The sequence below is a fragment of the Marmota monax genome, unplaced genomic scaffold, assembly GCF_021218885.2.
Source record: "Marmota monax isolate L192 unplaced genomic scaffold, Marmota_monax_Labrador192_F-V1.1 WCK01_AAM20220418_F8-fsc00031, whole genome shotgun sequence".
Taxonomy (NCBI): domain Eukaryota; kingdom Metazoa; phylum Chordata; class Mammalia; order Rodentia; family Sciuridae; genus Marmota; species Marmota monax.
Window position 1 is genome coordinate 17,688,295 of NW_026695197.1, and position 17,805 is coordinate 17,706,099.

At 34.0% G+C, this 17,805-nt stretch overlaps 1 protein-coding gene across 9 annotated transcripts in view; it reads right to left on the bottom strand.

Moving 5' to 3' along the window:
* The window catches only part of Smad2 (SMAD family member 2), an 86,782-nt gene that overhangs the window by 17,612 nt on the left and 51,365 nt on the right, over positions 1 to 17,805 (bottom strand). For 7 of the 9 annotated variants that reach the window (XM_046428304.2, XM_046428303.2, XM_046428302.1 and 4 more), the window contains 4 exons: positions 17,119 to 17,208; positions 15,889 to 16,082; positions 14,979 to 15,113; positions 11,990 to 12,064 (listed from right to left, as the gene is read on the bottom strand). In XM_046428304.2, coding sequence (XP_046284260.1) covers positions 11,990 to 12,064; positions 14,979 to 15,113; positions 15,889 to 16,082; positions 17,119 to 17,208 — 494 coding nt within the window. The remainder of the gene's footprint in view (positions 1 to 11,989; positions 12,065 to 14,978; positions 15,114 to 15,888; positions 16,083 to 17,118; positions 17,209 to 17,805) is intronic. The other 2 variants (XM_058573963.1, XM_046428306.2) reach the window with 1 other exon arrangement.

Sequence of the window (17,805 nt, forward strand, 5' to 3'; positions counted from 1 at the left end):
AAATGCTGGTGAGGATGTGAGGAAAAGGTACATTCATACATTGTTGGTAAGACTGCAAATTTATACAACCACTTTGGAAAGCAGTATGAAGAGTCCTCAAAAGACCAGAACTGCCACCATCTGTCCCACTCCTTAATATTTACCCAAAAGAACTAAAATCAGCATACCATAGTGATACAACCACATCAATGTTTATAGCAGTGCAATACAGCAGACAAATTATGGAACCAGCCCACCAACAGATGAATGGATAAGAAAATATGGTACATGTACACAGTGCAATTTAACACAGCCATGAAGAAGAATGAAATTATGGCATTTTCTGGTAAATGGATGGAACTGGAGAACATCATACTAAATAAAATAGGCCAGACTCAGAAAGTCAGAGACTGAATGTTTTCTCTCATACGCAGAATTTAGATGAGAGGAAAAAAAAAAAAAAAAAACCACAAGGGGGGTATGGGTCCCATGAAAATAGAAGGTAGATTAGTGGAGTAGAGAAAAGAACTGAGATAAAGGAAGGAGTGATGGGAAATAAAGGGAAGAAGTGTGCAATGAAATTCACCAAATTATGCTATACACATAAACGAATATACTACAGTGATTCCACCTTTATGTGTATCTATAAAGCACCAATTAAAAATAATAAACAGAAGGAAGACCAGCAAAGGAAGGTGAACAGGAGGAGGGAAGAGAAGAAGGAAAGAGGAAGCACTAGGGATTTAAATGAAGCAAATGATATTCCATGTGTGTATGAACTGTCAAAATGAACCCACTATTATATATGTAACTACGACGCACTATCATAAAAGAGTTCAGTCAGATGTGACAAGTTAGTTTCACATATTTTATAAAAAGAATCGCTCATTATAAAAATTTAAATAGCTTCTAACAGAAGCTATCAAAAAAACTTAAAGACAAATAATAATTAGCCTATGGATGATTCATACATACATGTTGCTACTTAATTCTGGCCTACCAACAGACTTTCTAGGTATGCAAGTACTATGTAGTCTATTTTAGCCAGTTTGAATCAGCAGTGCCTATGATTTGCAGCTAAAACATCTAGCAAAATCCTTGTGTACGCTTTGGATACAAGTTCACATATATTTTGAAGGATACATTCTTCAGAGAGAAATGTTAAAGATATTAATATAAGTAAGTGCCCAAAGAGGTAGTCCTCATGTGACTTACCCCCTAAATTTTTTCTTCTGTCTCCCCAGTCACAGTGCAGGATCTTTCATGGTCATCTTCACCTTCAAGCAAACTTAGTACTGATGCTGCCTCAGTGACATAAGCCCCCCCCCACTCCCCGCCACCGCCACCACTACTAAGGCCTTTGCATGTAAGGTCATGTATGTAGTATGCTTGCATACAAGTTCATATATATTTGTAGGGCACATTTTCAAAGAGGGAATGTTAGATAGTTTCTTAAGTGCTAAAGTAATCTCTTGGTGTTTAGTTTCCCCAAGAATTTCTGAGCTAGTGTTTCATTGCACTGTCACTCCATATTGACATCTACCAATTTAACAAGTTTGAAGGAGGAACTCTTAACAAAAAATTTTGCGGAGACACTGGGGATTTAACCTAGGGGTGCTTTACCATTGAGCTACACCCCCAGTCCTTTTATTTTTTTTTATTTTGAGATAGAGTGTTGCTAAGTTGCTTATGTATGGCCTCCCGAAGTTGCTGAGGCTAGCTAGCCTCCTGAGTTGCAGGAATTGCAGGAATGTTCCACCAAACCCAGCATGTATCAATTTCTGATTTTTGTTGTAAATATCACACATTCTTTTTTGTCCATTTTTCTATTAACTACTATATTTTCCCTCTTGATTTGCAAATTTTTAAAATTCAGAATCAGTTCATAGAACTGCCTTTATAAATGTTTCCCCCAGTCTTTGGATCTGGTTTGGTGGTTTTGTTGTTGTTGTTGTGCTGGGGATTGAACCCAAGGCCTTGTGCATGTGAGGCAAGCACTCTACCAACTGAGCTATTTCCCCAGCCTTGAATTGGTGTTTCTTTCAAAGTGACATTGTTTTTTTTTTTTTTTTCTTACTCTTAAAAACAAAAACAAAAAGAAAACACACACACACAAAAAAAAAAAAAATGGGTATTTTTGTTTTGTGTTTAACTAGGGACCGAAAGCAGGGAGCTTTATCACTGAGCTACATTTCTAGCCTTTTTTTAAGACAGGGTCTTGCTAAATTGAGTCTAGTCTCAAACTTACAATTCTGCTTCAACCTTCAGAGTTGCTGGGATTACAAGCATGTGCCACCACACCTGTCAATACTTTATTTTTTACAGTAATTTGAGGTTCACAGCAAAACTGAGTGAAAATACAAAAAGATCCCATATACCCCTACAACCACCATTCCCACAATCTTTCTACCAATATTCTCACACAGTGGTACATTTATTACAATCAGTGATCCTACACTGATACATCATTACTATCAAGATTCCCAGTTTTCATCAGGGTTCAATCTTTGTGTTACTCTGCCCATGGGTTTTGATATGTATCTACCATCTGTATGTAGTATCACATGAAATAGCTTCACTTTACTAAAAATATCTTATATTTCATATATTTAATACTTCCTTCTCTGTAACTCCTGACCTTTTAACTGCCTCCAAAGTTTTGCCTTTCCCAGAACATCATATAGTTGGAATCATATACTATGTAGCCTTTGAGACTGACCATTCTCACGTAACTATGCATTTAATGTTCCTCCATGTCTTTTCATGACTTGATAGCTCCTTTCTTTTTCACTGAATAATACCACTTATCTGGATGTGCCACAGATGGTTTACCCATTCATTTATTAAGAACACCTTGGTTGCAAATTATGAATAAAGTTGCCATAAAGATCCATGTTCAGATTTTTGTGTGGCCTATGTGTTCAATTCACATGGGCAAATACCAAGAAGCAAAACTGCAAGATTATATGTTAAGAATATGGTTAGTTTTGTAAGAAATTGCCATGCTGTCTTCCAAAGTGGCAATATATCAAGTCAGGACATAGGCAGATGCAAAATGGGGCCTGCTAAAAGGGAAACCAACTAAAACTTTAATGGCCCTCATGGGTAATTGGAATTAAGAAGGCCAAAGAACAAAGCCAGTTCAATTCATCAGCCTGTTCTAAGGTGTCATTAGCTGAGTACATGCAGCAAAGAGAAATTCTGGGCAAGGCCAGAAAGCAAAAAGATAATCCTGTAGTCTTGCCATTCTCTTATCCAAAAGCCCTGCCAAGGAAGGGCACTGACCTTCTCTGAAACCTGAGATAATCTGCTAATAACTGAAGCACCAAATCATCACCCATCCAACTCAACCTCTAATTAGAGGGGAGGGATCAGCTTCTCAACTTAGCAACGAGAAAGAGAAAGGGATGGAAGTGAAAACATGTACCTATAATACTCCAGAATTATTTTATATACAACACCAATTATCCAATTAAAAATCATCAAACATACAAAGTAGGAAAATCTGATCCATAGTCAAAAGATGCACCAGATAAATGAGCAGACCTATATATTAACCAGACACTGGAATTATCAAATAAAGACCAAAGTGGAAACTGCAAAACTGGAAGAGTATATGAAATGAAGACTTAATTGGCTTAAAAGCAGGTCAAATATTGGACCCAGGTGTATATGATCATTTGTTTGTCATATGACCACTAGATAAAGAAGCCAAACCAAATCAATGAAGAAAGGGAAGAATGAAGAGCAGGAATAAAAAGCAAAAAAGGTAAATATAAAGTATTACTTATTTTCATTTAAAAATGTTCTAAGGCAACAGTAACATTGTATTTTGTGGTTTAAATATATTTATTAGGTAAAATATATGACATAGCACAAACAATGGGAGTGATAAATAGATTTAGTGTTATAAAGTTCTTATATTTTACACGAAGCTGTAAAACCTTACAAGTAAAGTAACCTTCTAGGTAAAAGGCGGTAAACACAATGTAATCACTAGAATACCTATAGAGAAAATAATACTAAGTGCTGGCCAGGTATAGTGGTGCACGCCTGTAATCCCAGAAATTTAGGAGGCCAAGGGAGGAGGACTGCAAGTTCAAAACTAGCCTCAGCGACTGAGCAAAGCCCTAAACAACTTGAGGAGACCCTATCTCAAAAAAATAAAAAGAGCTAGGGATGTGGCTCAATGGTAAAGTGCCCCTGGGTTAAATCCCCAGTACCAAAGAAAAAAGAATGCTGAGGTGCTGTTGCTAAAAAGCTGAAAGAGAATTAACAGAATGGAATAAATATATTGTATTAGTCTATAAAATGAGAAAACAGGAACAGAGCAACAAAAACTATATAAGACAAAGTTAAAAAAAAAGTAAAATAGTGTCATAAATTCCCATCATAACCATAATCACTTGAAATATAAATGGCTTAATTTTCCCAATTTAAAGACATAGATTCTTAGGTTGACTAAGGGACAAAATGATAACCACAATAAACCATCATAAATATAAAGATGTAGGTAGACTGAAAGTAAAAGGATAAAAAATATACCATGCAACCCCTAAGAAAAAAGATATAGTGATGCTAATGAGGCAGATTTTATAATTTGTTTCAATTAATCAGGAAGATATAGTAACTCTAAATGTGTACCACCCAATTACAGATATTAAAAATACATGAAGCAAAATAGAAATACAGGAAGCAAAACCTGACAGGACTAAGGTTTGAAACAACAAATACAAAATTAGAGTTGAAGTACACTCCTTTTCACGACTGACAGAAGAAGTTAAATCAGAAAGCATTAAGAGGATTTAACCCAGGCATGGTGGCAAACACCTGTAATTCCAGCAGCTTGGGAGGCTGAGGATTCTGAGTTCAAAGCAGCCTCAGCAAAAGAGGGGCTCTAAGTAACTCAGTGAGACCCTGTCTTGAAATAAAATACAAAATAGGGCTGGGGATGTAGCTTGGTGGTTGAGTGCCCCTGAGTTCAATCCCTCCTACCTACCACCCCCCACCTCCAAAAAGAAGATTTAAAACACCATCAACCACCCTGATCTAAAAGACATTCAGAGAACACTATAACTGCAAAATACACATTCTTTCCAATTTCAAAAGGCTGATGTTATATGGCATATATTGGACCATAACAAAACTAAATCAGAAATCAATGAATCAAACTTTTAAATAACTAATGTCAAAGAAAAATTTAAAAAAGGATCTATTAAAAATGATTACATGATAATGAAAAACAACATGAAGATTTGTAGTATTAAGCTAAAATAAGGCTTAGAAGGAAACACAGCTTTAAAAGCTTTTTTAGGAAAGAATCGACACTCTCAATGTATGCCACAACAAGCAAGAAAGGAGATTAACTGCAATGCAGCTAGAAAAAAATAATGAAATAGGCAACAGAAAATATTAACAAAAACTGGTTCTTTGAAACAATCAATTGATAAATCCCTTGTGAGACTTTAAGAGAAAAGCAAATTACCAATATTGCAATTTAAAATAGGACATTACTACAAATCTCACAAACATTAATGGAATAATGAACATTAGAAAAACTTTATTATAAATAATCAATTTTACAGCTGAGATGAAATTAACAAATTTATTACAAAAGACAAAGTACTAAACACAACAAGCCGAACATTCAAATAATCCTTGATTTAAATAACCAACCTTATATATTCTCTTTAATAAAACAAGAGAACACCCTTTCCAATGTATTTTATATTAAAACTAATAGAAGCAATACAAGAAAACCAAAAACCAATCTCTCACAACAGATGAAACAAATCCTTAAAATTAGCAATATTAAATCCATAAACAGGGCTGGGGCTCAGCGGTAGAGCACTTGCCCAGCACGTGCCAGGCCCTGGGTTTGATCCTCAGCACCACATAAAAATAAATAAATAAAATAAAGGTATTGTGTCCAATTACCACTTAAAAAAAATAATAATAATAAATATTAAAAAATCCATAAACATTTTAAAGGGTTAATTCATCATAACCTAATAAAGTCAAGGTTGGCTTGTCATTAGAAAACTCACTTTGTAAAATTCACCTAATAAAGAATTAAGGAGTTGGGGATTGGGCTGGAGCTCACGTGGTGGAGTGCTTGCCTAGAGTATTCGAGATTTGGCCCCACCACGATGAATGTAATTAAGTAAAAGAATGAATAGGAGTAATTCTGTTTAATCCTGTTAATGGCTACAGAAAAAGCAATGGAGAAAACTTAACAGCCATTAATAAAACATACACAAAACATTAAGAACAGAAGGGAACGTCTCAATTAGATTTAAAAAAAATCTATAAAATATCCATAATTAACATCCTACTTAATAAAGAATTATAGAAGGTATTTCAGCAACAATGAAAAATGTCCATTCTTACCACTTCTATTCAACATATTACTAGATCTTAGATCTTAAATATTGGAAAAAAAAGAAGGAAAACTGTCCTTATGACATGGATGTACATGTAGAAAACCTCAAGAATCTACAGAATTCTAGAACCAAAAGGTGAATTTAGCAAGGATTTGGGAAAAGAAATCAATATACAAAACCCAAATATCTTTTTTTATCCTAGGAATAACTGGAGATTTTTAATAATTAAAAAACGATATATTCATAATAGCCCTCCAGTGTAGGAAGGAACATATCTAATGAAAGACACTAATCTCCACTAAAATCTATAAAACATGGCAGAAAAATGGCATAGCCAATAAGACCATTATCCTCAAGTTCTTAAACTTGACCCCTCATTCTTCACTAATAGTCTTATTTTCCAATTTCATAGAGAAGATCTTAACCATGAACATGAACTGCTTGTGTCTCTGGATCTCAATTCCTTATTTTTCTTCAAATCTTTGAACAACCAACTTGCATCCTTTTTCTTAAAGATTAATTCCTCCTTTAATATTTTCTTTAAATACACTTACATAGTGCTTACCATGCACTAGTAACACTGTAACTGCTTTACAAATATTAACCCTATAAGTTAGGTCAAATATTCCTTTTTTTTTAAGTGATTCAGAAAGATTTATTCATAACTGATTAAGTGAATAACGTAACTATTTTTCCATATCTCAGCATATATCAGGCAGTAGTACATTTTTCAACAATGGTTTTAAAATATAAAAAGAAATACTAGGACAGTAGAAATATACAATCAACTCATTGTGAGAATAATTTCACCATCTTATAAATTGATACAAAGAAAAGAGAAAACAAAGACAAGGTATATTTAGTTTTTCAACAATAAGCTAGACTTTAATTAGACCTTAAGATACAGAAATTTGCTAAAAGTGTCATTCCCCAACTAATAGTGAAAACAAGTAAGATAGCATAAAAACTTGTAATTAAGGAACTGAGAGAAAAGAAATGTAAATGAAATCAAATCCACAAAGGTATGCTCTAACTTTTGGGAATCACCTAAAAGAATCTATTATCTTCATGGTGCATGGAATAGGGACGAAGAGAAAACTGCCACCGATAATGGCAAGAGGTATGAATAATCTTGAAAGGACAAGCATAACATTTGAAAATTGTAAACAACATCAGCTTCAAAGATTGTCTACACTGACTTTCAACTCTTCCCCAATAGGTTGTCACCATGCTTTTTTGCAGAAGACCTTAGGCAGAACAAGAGGGTTGAGAGATAGACCACCTGACCAAGGCAGAGATATTCAGGATGGCAGAGGATTAAGAACATGACAAGGGGCTGGGGATGTGGCTCAAGCGGTAGCGCGCTTGCCTGGCATGCTTGCGGCCCAGGTTCAATCACCACATACAAACAAAGAGGTTGTGTCTGCTGAAAACTAAACAAATATTTTTTTTAAAAAATTATCTCTCTCTCTTTAAAAAAAAAGAACATGGCAAAAAAATTCAGGCTTAACTCTCTGAAGTTTTCAACCTCTCACTGAAGCCTTTTCAGTCTTTATACCTTGGGATATAAGCAAACAGAACTTGAAAACTGTGGACAAATTGAAATAAAATTTAAAAAAAGAAGAAGAAGTAGGAACATCTTCCTGTTACACTGAGGCCTTTACTGGATGCCCTGCTACAGCCTTTCTGCACTCTCAGCCTGGAAAGGGTATCAGAGCTGAAAAGATCTCCTGAGGGACAGACCTCCAAGGAAGGGGAGAACTCCCCAAACCCCACAGACTGCCAACCAGACTGTAGGGCAGAGAGAGGATTTTATCTCTGGATCAGAATTTCCCTCTCAGCAGGACTTAGGATCTGACTCTGGAATCTCTAAGGATCTTTTTCTGCTTCATGGTCCATCAAGCTTTCAAACTATGGGACAATATCAAATGGTTGAATACACATGTAAATTTACTTACAAAAGGAGTGAGAAAAGGATGAGGTACAGAACAATTAAAAGGCAAAATGGGAGAGAATTGTCTAAAATTGAAGAACATCATCTCACCTGTCTAAGAATTTCATGAAGCCAAAGCAGAGAGATGCAAAGGAAATCACATCCATGCATAGGACTTGCAGACTACTGAAATCAAGCTTAAAGAAGCACTTTAAAAGCAAATGTGGGGTCTGGGGATGTGGCTCAAGTGGTATCGCGCTCGCCTAGCATGCGTGCGGCCCGGGTTCGATCCTCAGCACCACATACAAACAAAGATGTTGTGCCCGCCGAAAACTAAAAAATAAATATAAAAAAAAAATTCTCTCTCACTATCTCTCGCTGTCTCTCACTCTCTCTTTAAAAAAAAAAAAAAAAAAAAAAAAAAAAACCTGGGCAAATATTCCTTAGGATACAATATCCTTATTTATTTATTTTTTTAAGGTGGTGCTGAGGATCGAACCCAGTGCCTCACATGTGTGAGGCGGGCACTCTATCACTGAGTTACAGCCCCAGCCCTGAACAAATAAAGTTTTAAAAATTCATTTTGACTTGGAAAGAGACTTATTTCAGAATACAACAAAATGTAATCAAACTTTGAGATTTCTTGTGATATCTGATGTAATCTTTAAAATCCACAGACACTAATGGAGGAATAAAGGCTTGACCAGAGAAATTTTTTTAAAGATTGGGGGGGGGGGGACCATGCAAAAAAGTTATTCATATAGCTCCTGATTATTATTATTATTAGTGCTGGGAATTGAACTCAGGGCCTTGTGCATGCGAGACAAGCACTCTACCAACTGAGCTACATCCCCAGCCCTATAGCTCCTTATTCTCGTTTTCTGTTTGCCCTTTTAAAAATATTAATTTATTCTATCCCAGAAGGGTATGAAAATGAATTTAATTATGTCCTTCTATGAAAGGTATGAACCAGAGTTGAGGTGGGGTCAAATTTTATCTAAATTGAGACTTGTCATTTGCAGGTAAATGGATGGAGTTAGAGAAGAATGCTAAGTGAAGTTAGCCAATCCCAAAAAATCAAATGCTGAATGTTTTCTCTGATATAAAAAGGCTAATTCATAGTGGGATAGGGAGAGGGAGCATGGGAGGAGTAGATGAACTCAGGAAGGGAGGGGGCATAGGGTTAGAAATGATGGTGGAATGTGATGGTCATCATTATCCAAAGTACATGTATGAAGACACGAATTGGTGTGAATACACTTGGTATACAACCAGAGATATGAAAAATTGTGCTCTATATGTGTAATAAGAATTATAATGCATTCCACTGTCATATATAAATAAAAAAGAAAAAGATTGTTATGTTTTCTCTCATATATGGAAGATAAAGGGAGAAAAGACATCATAAAAGTAGAAAGGTGACTGTATTATAGAGGAAGGGAGTCATGGGGAGGAAGGAGGGAAGAGTGGGGGCAAAACTGATCAAGTTGTATTTTTATATATGCGGGAATATGTCACAATGAAAACCACCTTTCTGAAGAGTTGAGATGAGCTAATGGAAACAATAATTTTTAAATGTTTAAAGATGAAATAAAATAATAAAAATAAAAACAGTCAAACTATTAAAAAATAAAATAAATAAATTGAGACTTGTCTATTTCTTTTTTTCTTTCTTTCTTTTTCCCCAGTGGGATCTCATTATGTTGCCAGGCTGGCCTTCAACTCCTGTGCTCAGTCTCTCTAGTAGCTGGGACTACAGGCATGCACTACACCCTGCTGGAACAGTGCTGTGGCACTGACAGAAATTGATGGTGGCCAAAAGACTTAAGTGAAATGATCTTTGTCAATCTCATGAATGAGATATTCACATCGTCATTATTATAGGAAGTAATTTTAAATGTGTCATTCCTTAAGTCAATAACAGTGCCCCAATGAAACAGATTAGAACTATTAAGTGAGGTTCAGAGCTAGCTCCAACGTTGAATTCACTTGAGATGAGTGAGTTACTCTCCATTTTAATTTATTTATGTTTTTTTGGGTACCAGAGATTGAACCCTGGGGTACTTAACCACCAAGCCACATCCCCAGCCCTTTTTTAAATATTTTATTTGAAAACTGAGCCTCATTGGTGAGGCTAGCTTTGAACCTAGGATACTCCTGCCTCAGCCTCTCAAGCAGCCAGGATGATAGGCATGCACCATGCCTGGTTCATTTTAAAATTTTGACTCATTCACCACAGGCAGTTATTATATTCATCTAATTGTTCCTTCTGTGTTTCAGTTGTACTGTCAAACATATTTATGCACCAACAGAGTACCTGTGGCCTTTTTCATAAACATGATGCTTTCAGGGTACATACATACATGTTGTAGCACTTCATGCTGTACTAGCATTCTTATAGTTGAATAATAGTCTATTGTAGAGAGACACACCTCATTTATTTACCCATTCATCATCTGATGGATATGTGGGTTATTTATACTTCTGGAATGTTATAAACAATGCTTATATGAATATTTATGTACAAGTTTGTTTAAATTTTCTTGGATATAGACCTAGGAGTGAAATTGCTGGGCTATACAGTAACTGATTTTATCTTTTAGAATAGCAAAATATTCCCAAGTGGTTGAACCACTTTTTATTTCTAGCAGTTTATGAAGATTCTAGTTTTTCTATATCCTCACCAACACTTGTTAAGTGTTCTTATCAGGGGCAAAAAAGAATACTGCTGATTGAAAAATAGAAGTCACTGGCATCCAGACATGTTACAACATTTGGAAAGCCAAGTATCATAACATTAAGATGTGTAATGTGTTATTTCCAGTGATAATGAGATTATTTCTTTCTACTATCCTAACAGTCATAAAAATGATAGCAATTTCACTGGTAATGTACTAGATCATATAAGTAATTATGTAACAACTGGTTTAAAACTTTGATGTGTATAATATTTATTATATGTTAAAAATTTTTGTTTATCCTTGTTTGGGCATGATAGCTAAATACCAGAAATTTATCAAATTAGGTCAGCTAGAAGGTATTCTGTGTAAATAATGGACTGTACTTCAGAACTATTAAGTTAAAAAAGAGCCCTGAAAAGCTGATCCTTATCCCTTACACCCCAAATCCCTCTGAAAATTTTATACTAATCAAAACAGAAGCATAGAATTCTTAAAAAGAATATTCTCAAATTTTCATCCTACCAAGAGAATTTGTGCAAATAGTTTGTTAAATTTTTAGTAAGAACATGGACATCTTTGATGTTTCAGATACAGTTAAATCAATATAGAAGATTCCCGTTTTTTGACATATTTCTCAACTTCTCTAAATTTGAGAGGGATGTGTCTGTCGTCTTTTGAGTTTCAGACAATGCAAGAAATGTATAGTTATCCCTCCGTATCTTTAGGAAACAGGTTTTAGGAACCCCTGTAGACACCAAAAAAAGTGCAGATTTTAAAGTCCCTTATACACAATGACATGGTAAATGCTATATAGGTAGTTTTTACACTGTACTGTTTAGGGAATAATGGCAAAGTAAAGTCAAGTCTGTATATATTCAGTACAGATATAACTGACCCCTTGCCCATCCATATTTTTAATCCATGGTTGGCTTAATTCAGGGATGTGAAACCTGTGGATTCAGAGCACTAACTGCGTATCTGATAATTTTGCAATTTTGAAAGACATTTTTTACCTGTGTCCATACTTTGGTTCAATTGTTGATCACTTGTTTCTCCATCTTCACTGATATATCCAGGAGGTGGTGTTTCTACAAAATTTAGAACAAATCAAGTATAGTTGCAATTTAATTTCACCACTTTCTACCATCTACCAAATTTAACCAAAGAATCACTCCAAAGAACAAATAATAAATGTATATAACATTATTACAAAAACCAACATTGGATACTAAGGACTTATGATTCAGGTTTTGATCCAAATCTTGCAGATGAATCCTTAAAACCTAGTTTTAATACAATCTAGCTCTCTTGGCATATTTGCTTTGACATTATTGTCTGGCCTCGCTTTCATATGTACATAATCTGGGGCAAGAAGCAGATGCCTCAATTCTAACTCAGTAGGGATCAAAGACATTAGTACCTGCAATTTTTTGTTTTTACACTAATACACATCACTGATGGATACTTATAGGTCACTGCATAAACAGAGGCAAAATGCTTCCTGAAAATAAATATTAGGATTCTACTGTGTCGTATCCAACATGTTTTCTGAACAATATGTTTATGTTCAGGATAACATTTATTCAGCATAACATAACATTTATTCAGTATCTGAATAGCTGAATAAGCTTCAAAGAAAATAAAAACATTTACACGACTTTTTACTTTATAATGTTAAATAGGAAAAACAAATTCATAAGATTTTCAAAAATTTAACCTTTGTGTTGGTGAACAGTGAATCAAATGGAGAAAATGCAAACACATACCTAAAAAGGATTTTGTGATTATCCAAAGGAGAAGTAAGATATGGTTAAGGGTCTTCACTTCACTAACCCTTAATAATGTGGCTCAATAAGCAACCATATAAGTTTAACAGAAATAGTAAATTTTTCATTTAAGAATAAGCATCCCAAAATCTTTAATATTGAAATTTTAAGAATAAAATATCTTCATATACTCAATAAAGAACATGAAAATAAGAATACTGCATTAAGATTATGCACTATTTAAAGGTTAAAACTAATCAAATCTTTGCCAGTTTAACCACCAGTGTCTCAAAGATCTAAGTAGGAAGTAAAACTGAACCTTAAGATACTTCATCTTAGGGGGGTGACTCAAAATGGGATAGGGAGGAAGAGCATGAGAAGAAGACTACTACTAAATAGGGAAGAGAGGTGGGAGGGAAAAAGAGGGAGAAGCGGAGTTGCACAGAAGATGGAAGGAGAACCTCACTGTTATACAGAATACATATATGATGTTGTGATAAGAAAAAAAAAGTGTGTCACATTAGATTGGATAGAGAGAAAGGATGGGAGAGGAGGGGAGGAGTAGAAGGGATAGGAAGGGCAGCAGAATAGAACAGACAATATGATTGATGAATGTACATTCCATGTATATATTATATGTCAAAATATATTCTGCTGTCATATATGACAAAAAAAATAAAAATAAACCGTATGGTTAAAAAGAAATTAAAAAAGATACTTCATCTTCCTGTATTTCTTTACCTTTTTCCTTTATTATTTATCTAATAACTGATATTAAAGCTAGAAGCATTTAAGAGAAAATGTCAAAATTTCTTTAAAAATGAGATAAACAGTAATTCTTTAGCTTTGCTATCACTTCGAGCCAGACAAAGTATCACTGTCTGGAAAATTGAATAGGTATAAATCACTTTTGATTTTCTATTAACACCTGAAGAATTAAAGTAATAAAGAAGAACAAAAATAAAAAATAGATAAGGTCAAACATCTTCACATGTGAAGACCACTTTATGTTTTGATTAACATCCTTGGAAATAATTACTCGGTACGTATCTTATAAAACTGTATGCTTTCAACTTAATTGCCAAATCAAAGACTTAAAATGCCTCCCTTCCTCCTATCACTTGCACATGCCAAATTTATGAAAGACTGAATTTTTCTACCTAGGAGAAGTCCTGCTTTATAGTTCTGCTATTCCCTTCCTACCCTACTCTATCGTACTGTGCCCCACCCTTTGCTCTTACCTCCCAATTTCTCAGAAAGCAGACTTGCCAGCAATAAAAAAAGCAGTGTTAAATCCTCTTTTGGAATGTAAAGAAATGTACATTAAAACAAACTACGTCCCATGTGTAAAACTACCTTTTTAAAAATTTTTTTAACAAAAGTTTTGGGTTTTTTTTTTTTGATTTTTAGAAGTCTTCAACGAACAAGGACTGTTCCTATGATAAAATATGTTAAAGAAACATTTTTACTATATTTGGGTTAAGTTTATTATATATTTTCAGTTGTATAAAATGAAAATAAAGGATGGAATAGAGGAATATTTTTAAAAGAAGGAAAAACTGAAGAGACTAAAATTCCAGTATGTAGTATAATTCTCATTCTAATATCTTCAGTTTCTGCTAGGGAAAAAACAAAGGGAAACACGAGAAAAGAAATAAGGTAGTAGTTTTCTCCTTAAAAACAAATAAAAAAAACAGTAAAAACTAAAAGGGCAACTACTGTACTGTGAAATATTAAGAGATCACACAAGAAATTTAACCAGAGTTAGAATAGAATTTGAGGACTATGTAAATTTTTTCATTTCATCACTACTGAGGTCCATGAAAAATAACCCAAATAGGAGGTTGGAAGTTACATTTACATAAAAAATTATCAAATTATTTAAGAAAAAGTGATTATTTGGTAAATTTTTTTAGTTATATTTGTTCAGGAGTACTCTTTTCTTATACCACTTATTTTGTTTACAATCTGCATTTCTCTCAGCTTCAACAACTAAGAAAAACTTACTAAGATCTTTGCTTTGATTAAAGTCCCCTCAAAAGAAAATTAAATATAAAGTAAAACTTTTCTCCAAACAAAACTAGCTTATACATTCTGCAAAACAATCACTGTCAAATCAAACTTTAATATCCCAAACCCTAGACAATTTTTAAAGTGAAACCACAATTTATTAATACCTGAATGCTTATGACAAAATGTTTATCTAAGTTTAAAGAGATTCGGAAGGTAAAAATACCTGGAATATAATTACTCTGTGGCTCAATTCCCGCTGGGAAGTTAGTGTTTTCTGGAATGGAGTGGGTATAATCATCCAGAGGCGGTAATTCTGTTAGAATTTCAGTGTGTCGTGGCACTAACACCGGAGGCAAAACTGCAAAAGTTAAAGAAATCTAAGTTAATGGCAAGAAGCAAAAGCATGGAGATGGATGGCTTTATTAAAAGGTTTCACAAGGAAGGATAAGGAGGCAGTCTTATTTTTAAAAGTTAGGATCTACCTACTTAGTATTAGTGACTAAGAAATTGATAAATCTAAGTGTGGCTTTAACTTATCATTTAGGCCACTATTTAAATTTCTAAGTTTACATTTATTTCATACTTTGGGGCCAAATATAAATCAGCAGAAAAAGTTCACAAACCTCCACTGAAAAAGGTGAGGAAAGATCTGCTTGGATATATAAAGTCAGATTTAAGAAATTTCCTTAAAAAAAAAAAAAAAACAAAAAAAAACACAACTTTTTTTTTAAGTAAGTTTCAAGCACATAGCCAATGAAATAAAAAGTCTTACTACAAACTTCATTCAACAAGTTTTATAAAAATATTGCCATTAAAGTACTTCCAAAAGTAGAGTAAAATGCTTGAAGCACAGAATGCAGAGGTAAGTCAGTTCTAACGGCAAATCTGTGGGATTTCCTGAATAGGTACTTTGATGTCAAAGAGTATAACAGTCCAAGAAACTGGCAGACCTAACATGTTTTTCTATAAAAACTGGGGGAAAAAAAAATTTAACTACTGATATATAACATGCTGAATTTAGGATAAATTATTAGACTTTTTACCCTAAAATGTCCCTGGGTCACAAGAATACCTAAATAAACTTAAGTTTAGGCACTTAATTCAAAGCCAGGAAAACCCTGTAATTTTCCTACCTGGTGTCTCGACTCTCTGATAGTGGTAAGGATTTACACATACTTCATCCTTTTTTAAATTAAACGCATATTCGCAGTTTTCAATTGCCTTGAGTTCATGATGACTGTGAAGATCAGGCCAGCGCCATAACCGGCAATAGATAACATGTGGTAACCCTTTTCGATGAGAAACTTGAAGGCGACCATCAAGAGATCTGTTGGGAAGCAAGGGGGAAAAGGAGGAGGAAACTTTAAAAAACAAATTAACAAAAACAAAACATAGGTGTAGGCAAATGCGCTAATTAATACACTAAGAGCATAAAGAAAGGAACGACAGCCACTTAGTTAGTTTTAGTGAGAACCAGGAAGAAAAGTGTACTCTGTGATGGATCTGACAAAGTAAGCAGCAGCACTAGCAGATGTTTCCTAACAATATGCCACGCCAATGACTCAAATGCCAAAGAAAGGCTAACAATTTGGGGGATACTGATCTTTTAAAAGAATATCATGTAGTTATACTTGAAAATCTTTTCATCAACATCTACCTTTAATAAGTCAAACTCTATTTAATGATGCTTCAAGGGCATTAATTCTGTATGTAACTGAATAGTCACAAAAAAGAATGATAATACCAACAATGATGTGACAGCAACTTACTCAGACTAATATAACTCATTATTCAGTTGTGACTGCTTTAATAACTGAGGCATATTTATATAGCTCACACATAAATGCAGATGGTGATGAATATGAGATGAAATGGAAAATATCAATATACTTAAAAAAAGAGAATGAGGCGATTTTAAAAAGATAACATAAAAACAAGTTAGCCTACTGTTAATTGTGATGTAAGGGGTTCATTAAATAACTATGTATTAGTATAAAGATGAGATTTAGATGGTAACAAGAAATTTAGCAAAAACTGATCATGTATATGCTTAAAAATTAGGCCAACAACAGATCAATTTAATCTTGAACTAAAATGAGTATATGGCTATCAAAATTCTTATTCTTTAGGGGATACAATAATTTAAAGAAGATTCAAAACCAGAATTGCATCGATCAAAACATTAGCTGAAACATTTAATATCTTTTTAATACTGGCAAGCAGATAATACTTTAAATGCTATGCCTTATTTTACATGAAGGAAACATCCTAAGCAAAATTATACTAAGCAACCCAAACAGGTCTTCCAAAACACCCCCCCTCCCACAAGATGTCTAAGATTCCATAGAGGGCAGAATATTCACCTGGTTTGTTCAGAGAAGCTGTAAAGGCCTGTTGTATCCCACTGATCTATCGTATTTGGTGTACTCAGTCCCCAAATTTCAGAGCAAGTGCTGTGCATAAATTGAAAAACAAAAAATTGATGTGAACATGGAAGCATGGTTATTCAAAATACCATGATGTAAAACATGGAGAATGTACAGAATACTTCCTTCACCCAGAAAATATACATTGCTTCACTTTTTCACAGACATGTAGTAGTGTTCATTACTATATTTTCTATATGAAGGAAGCCAATAAAATGGAACATGTGACTCCAGATAAGTTATGATTATGTTTTTAAAATGTGAACACCAATGCTCTCTAGTTTAATGACATCACACCTATAACACATCCTTTCCAATTTCCTTTACTCAAAATAAAAGATCTAATACCTATGCATTGGCCTTACTAACAGTGCTTCATTTTATCAGACCTTTTGGAAAAAAGTTTACCAAAAAATAGATGTTAATTATTTTTTAATTTACTGATATTGGCAAAACACTGGTATTTTTAAAATAGAAAATAACTCCAATTAAAAGATATTAGCCACAGTTAAGATTTTTCAGGTTATTTGATTGCAATAATTATAAACAGTATAACTGAACATTATTACTGCTCTATCACTATTTAAAACGGATAAGGTAGATTTTGAAGTTATTCTAACACAG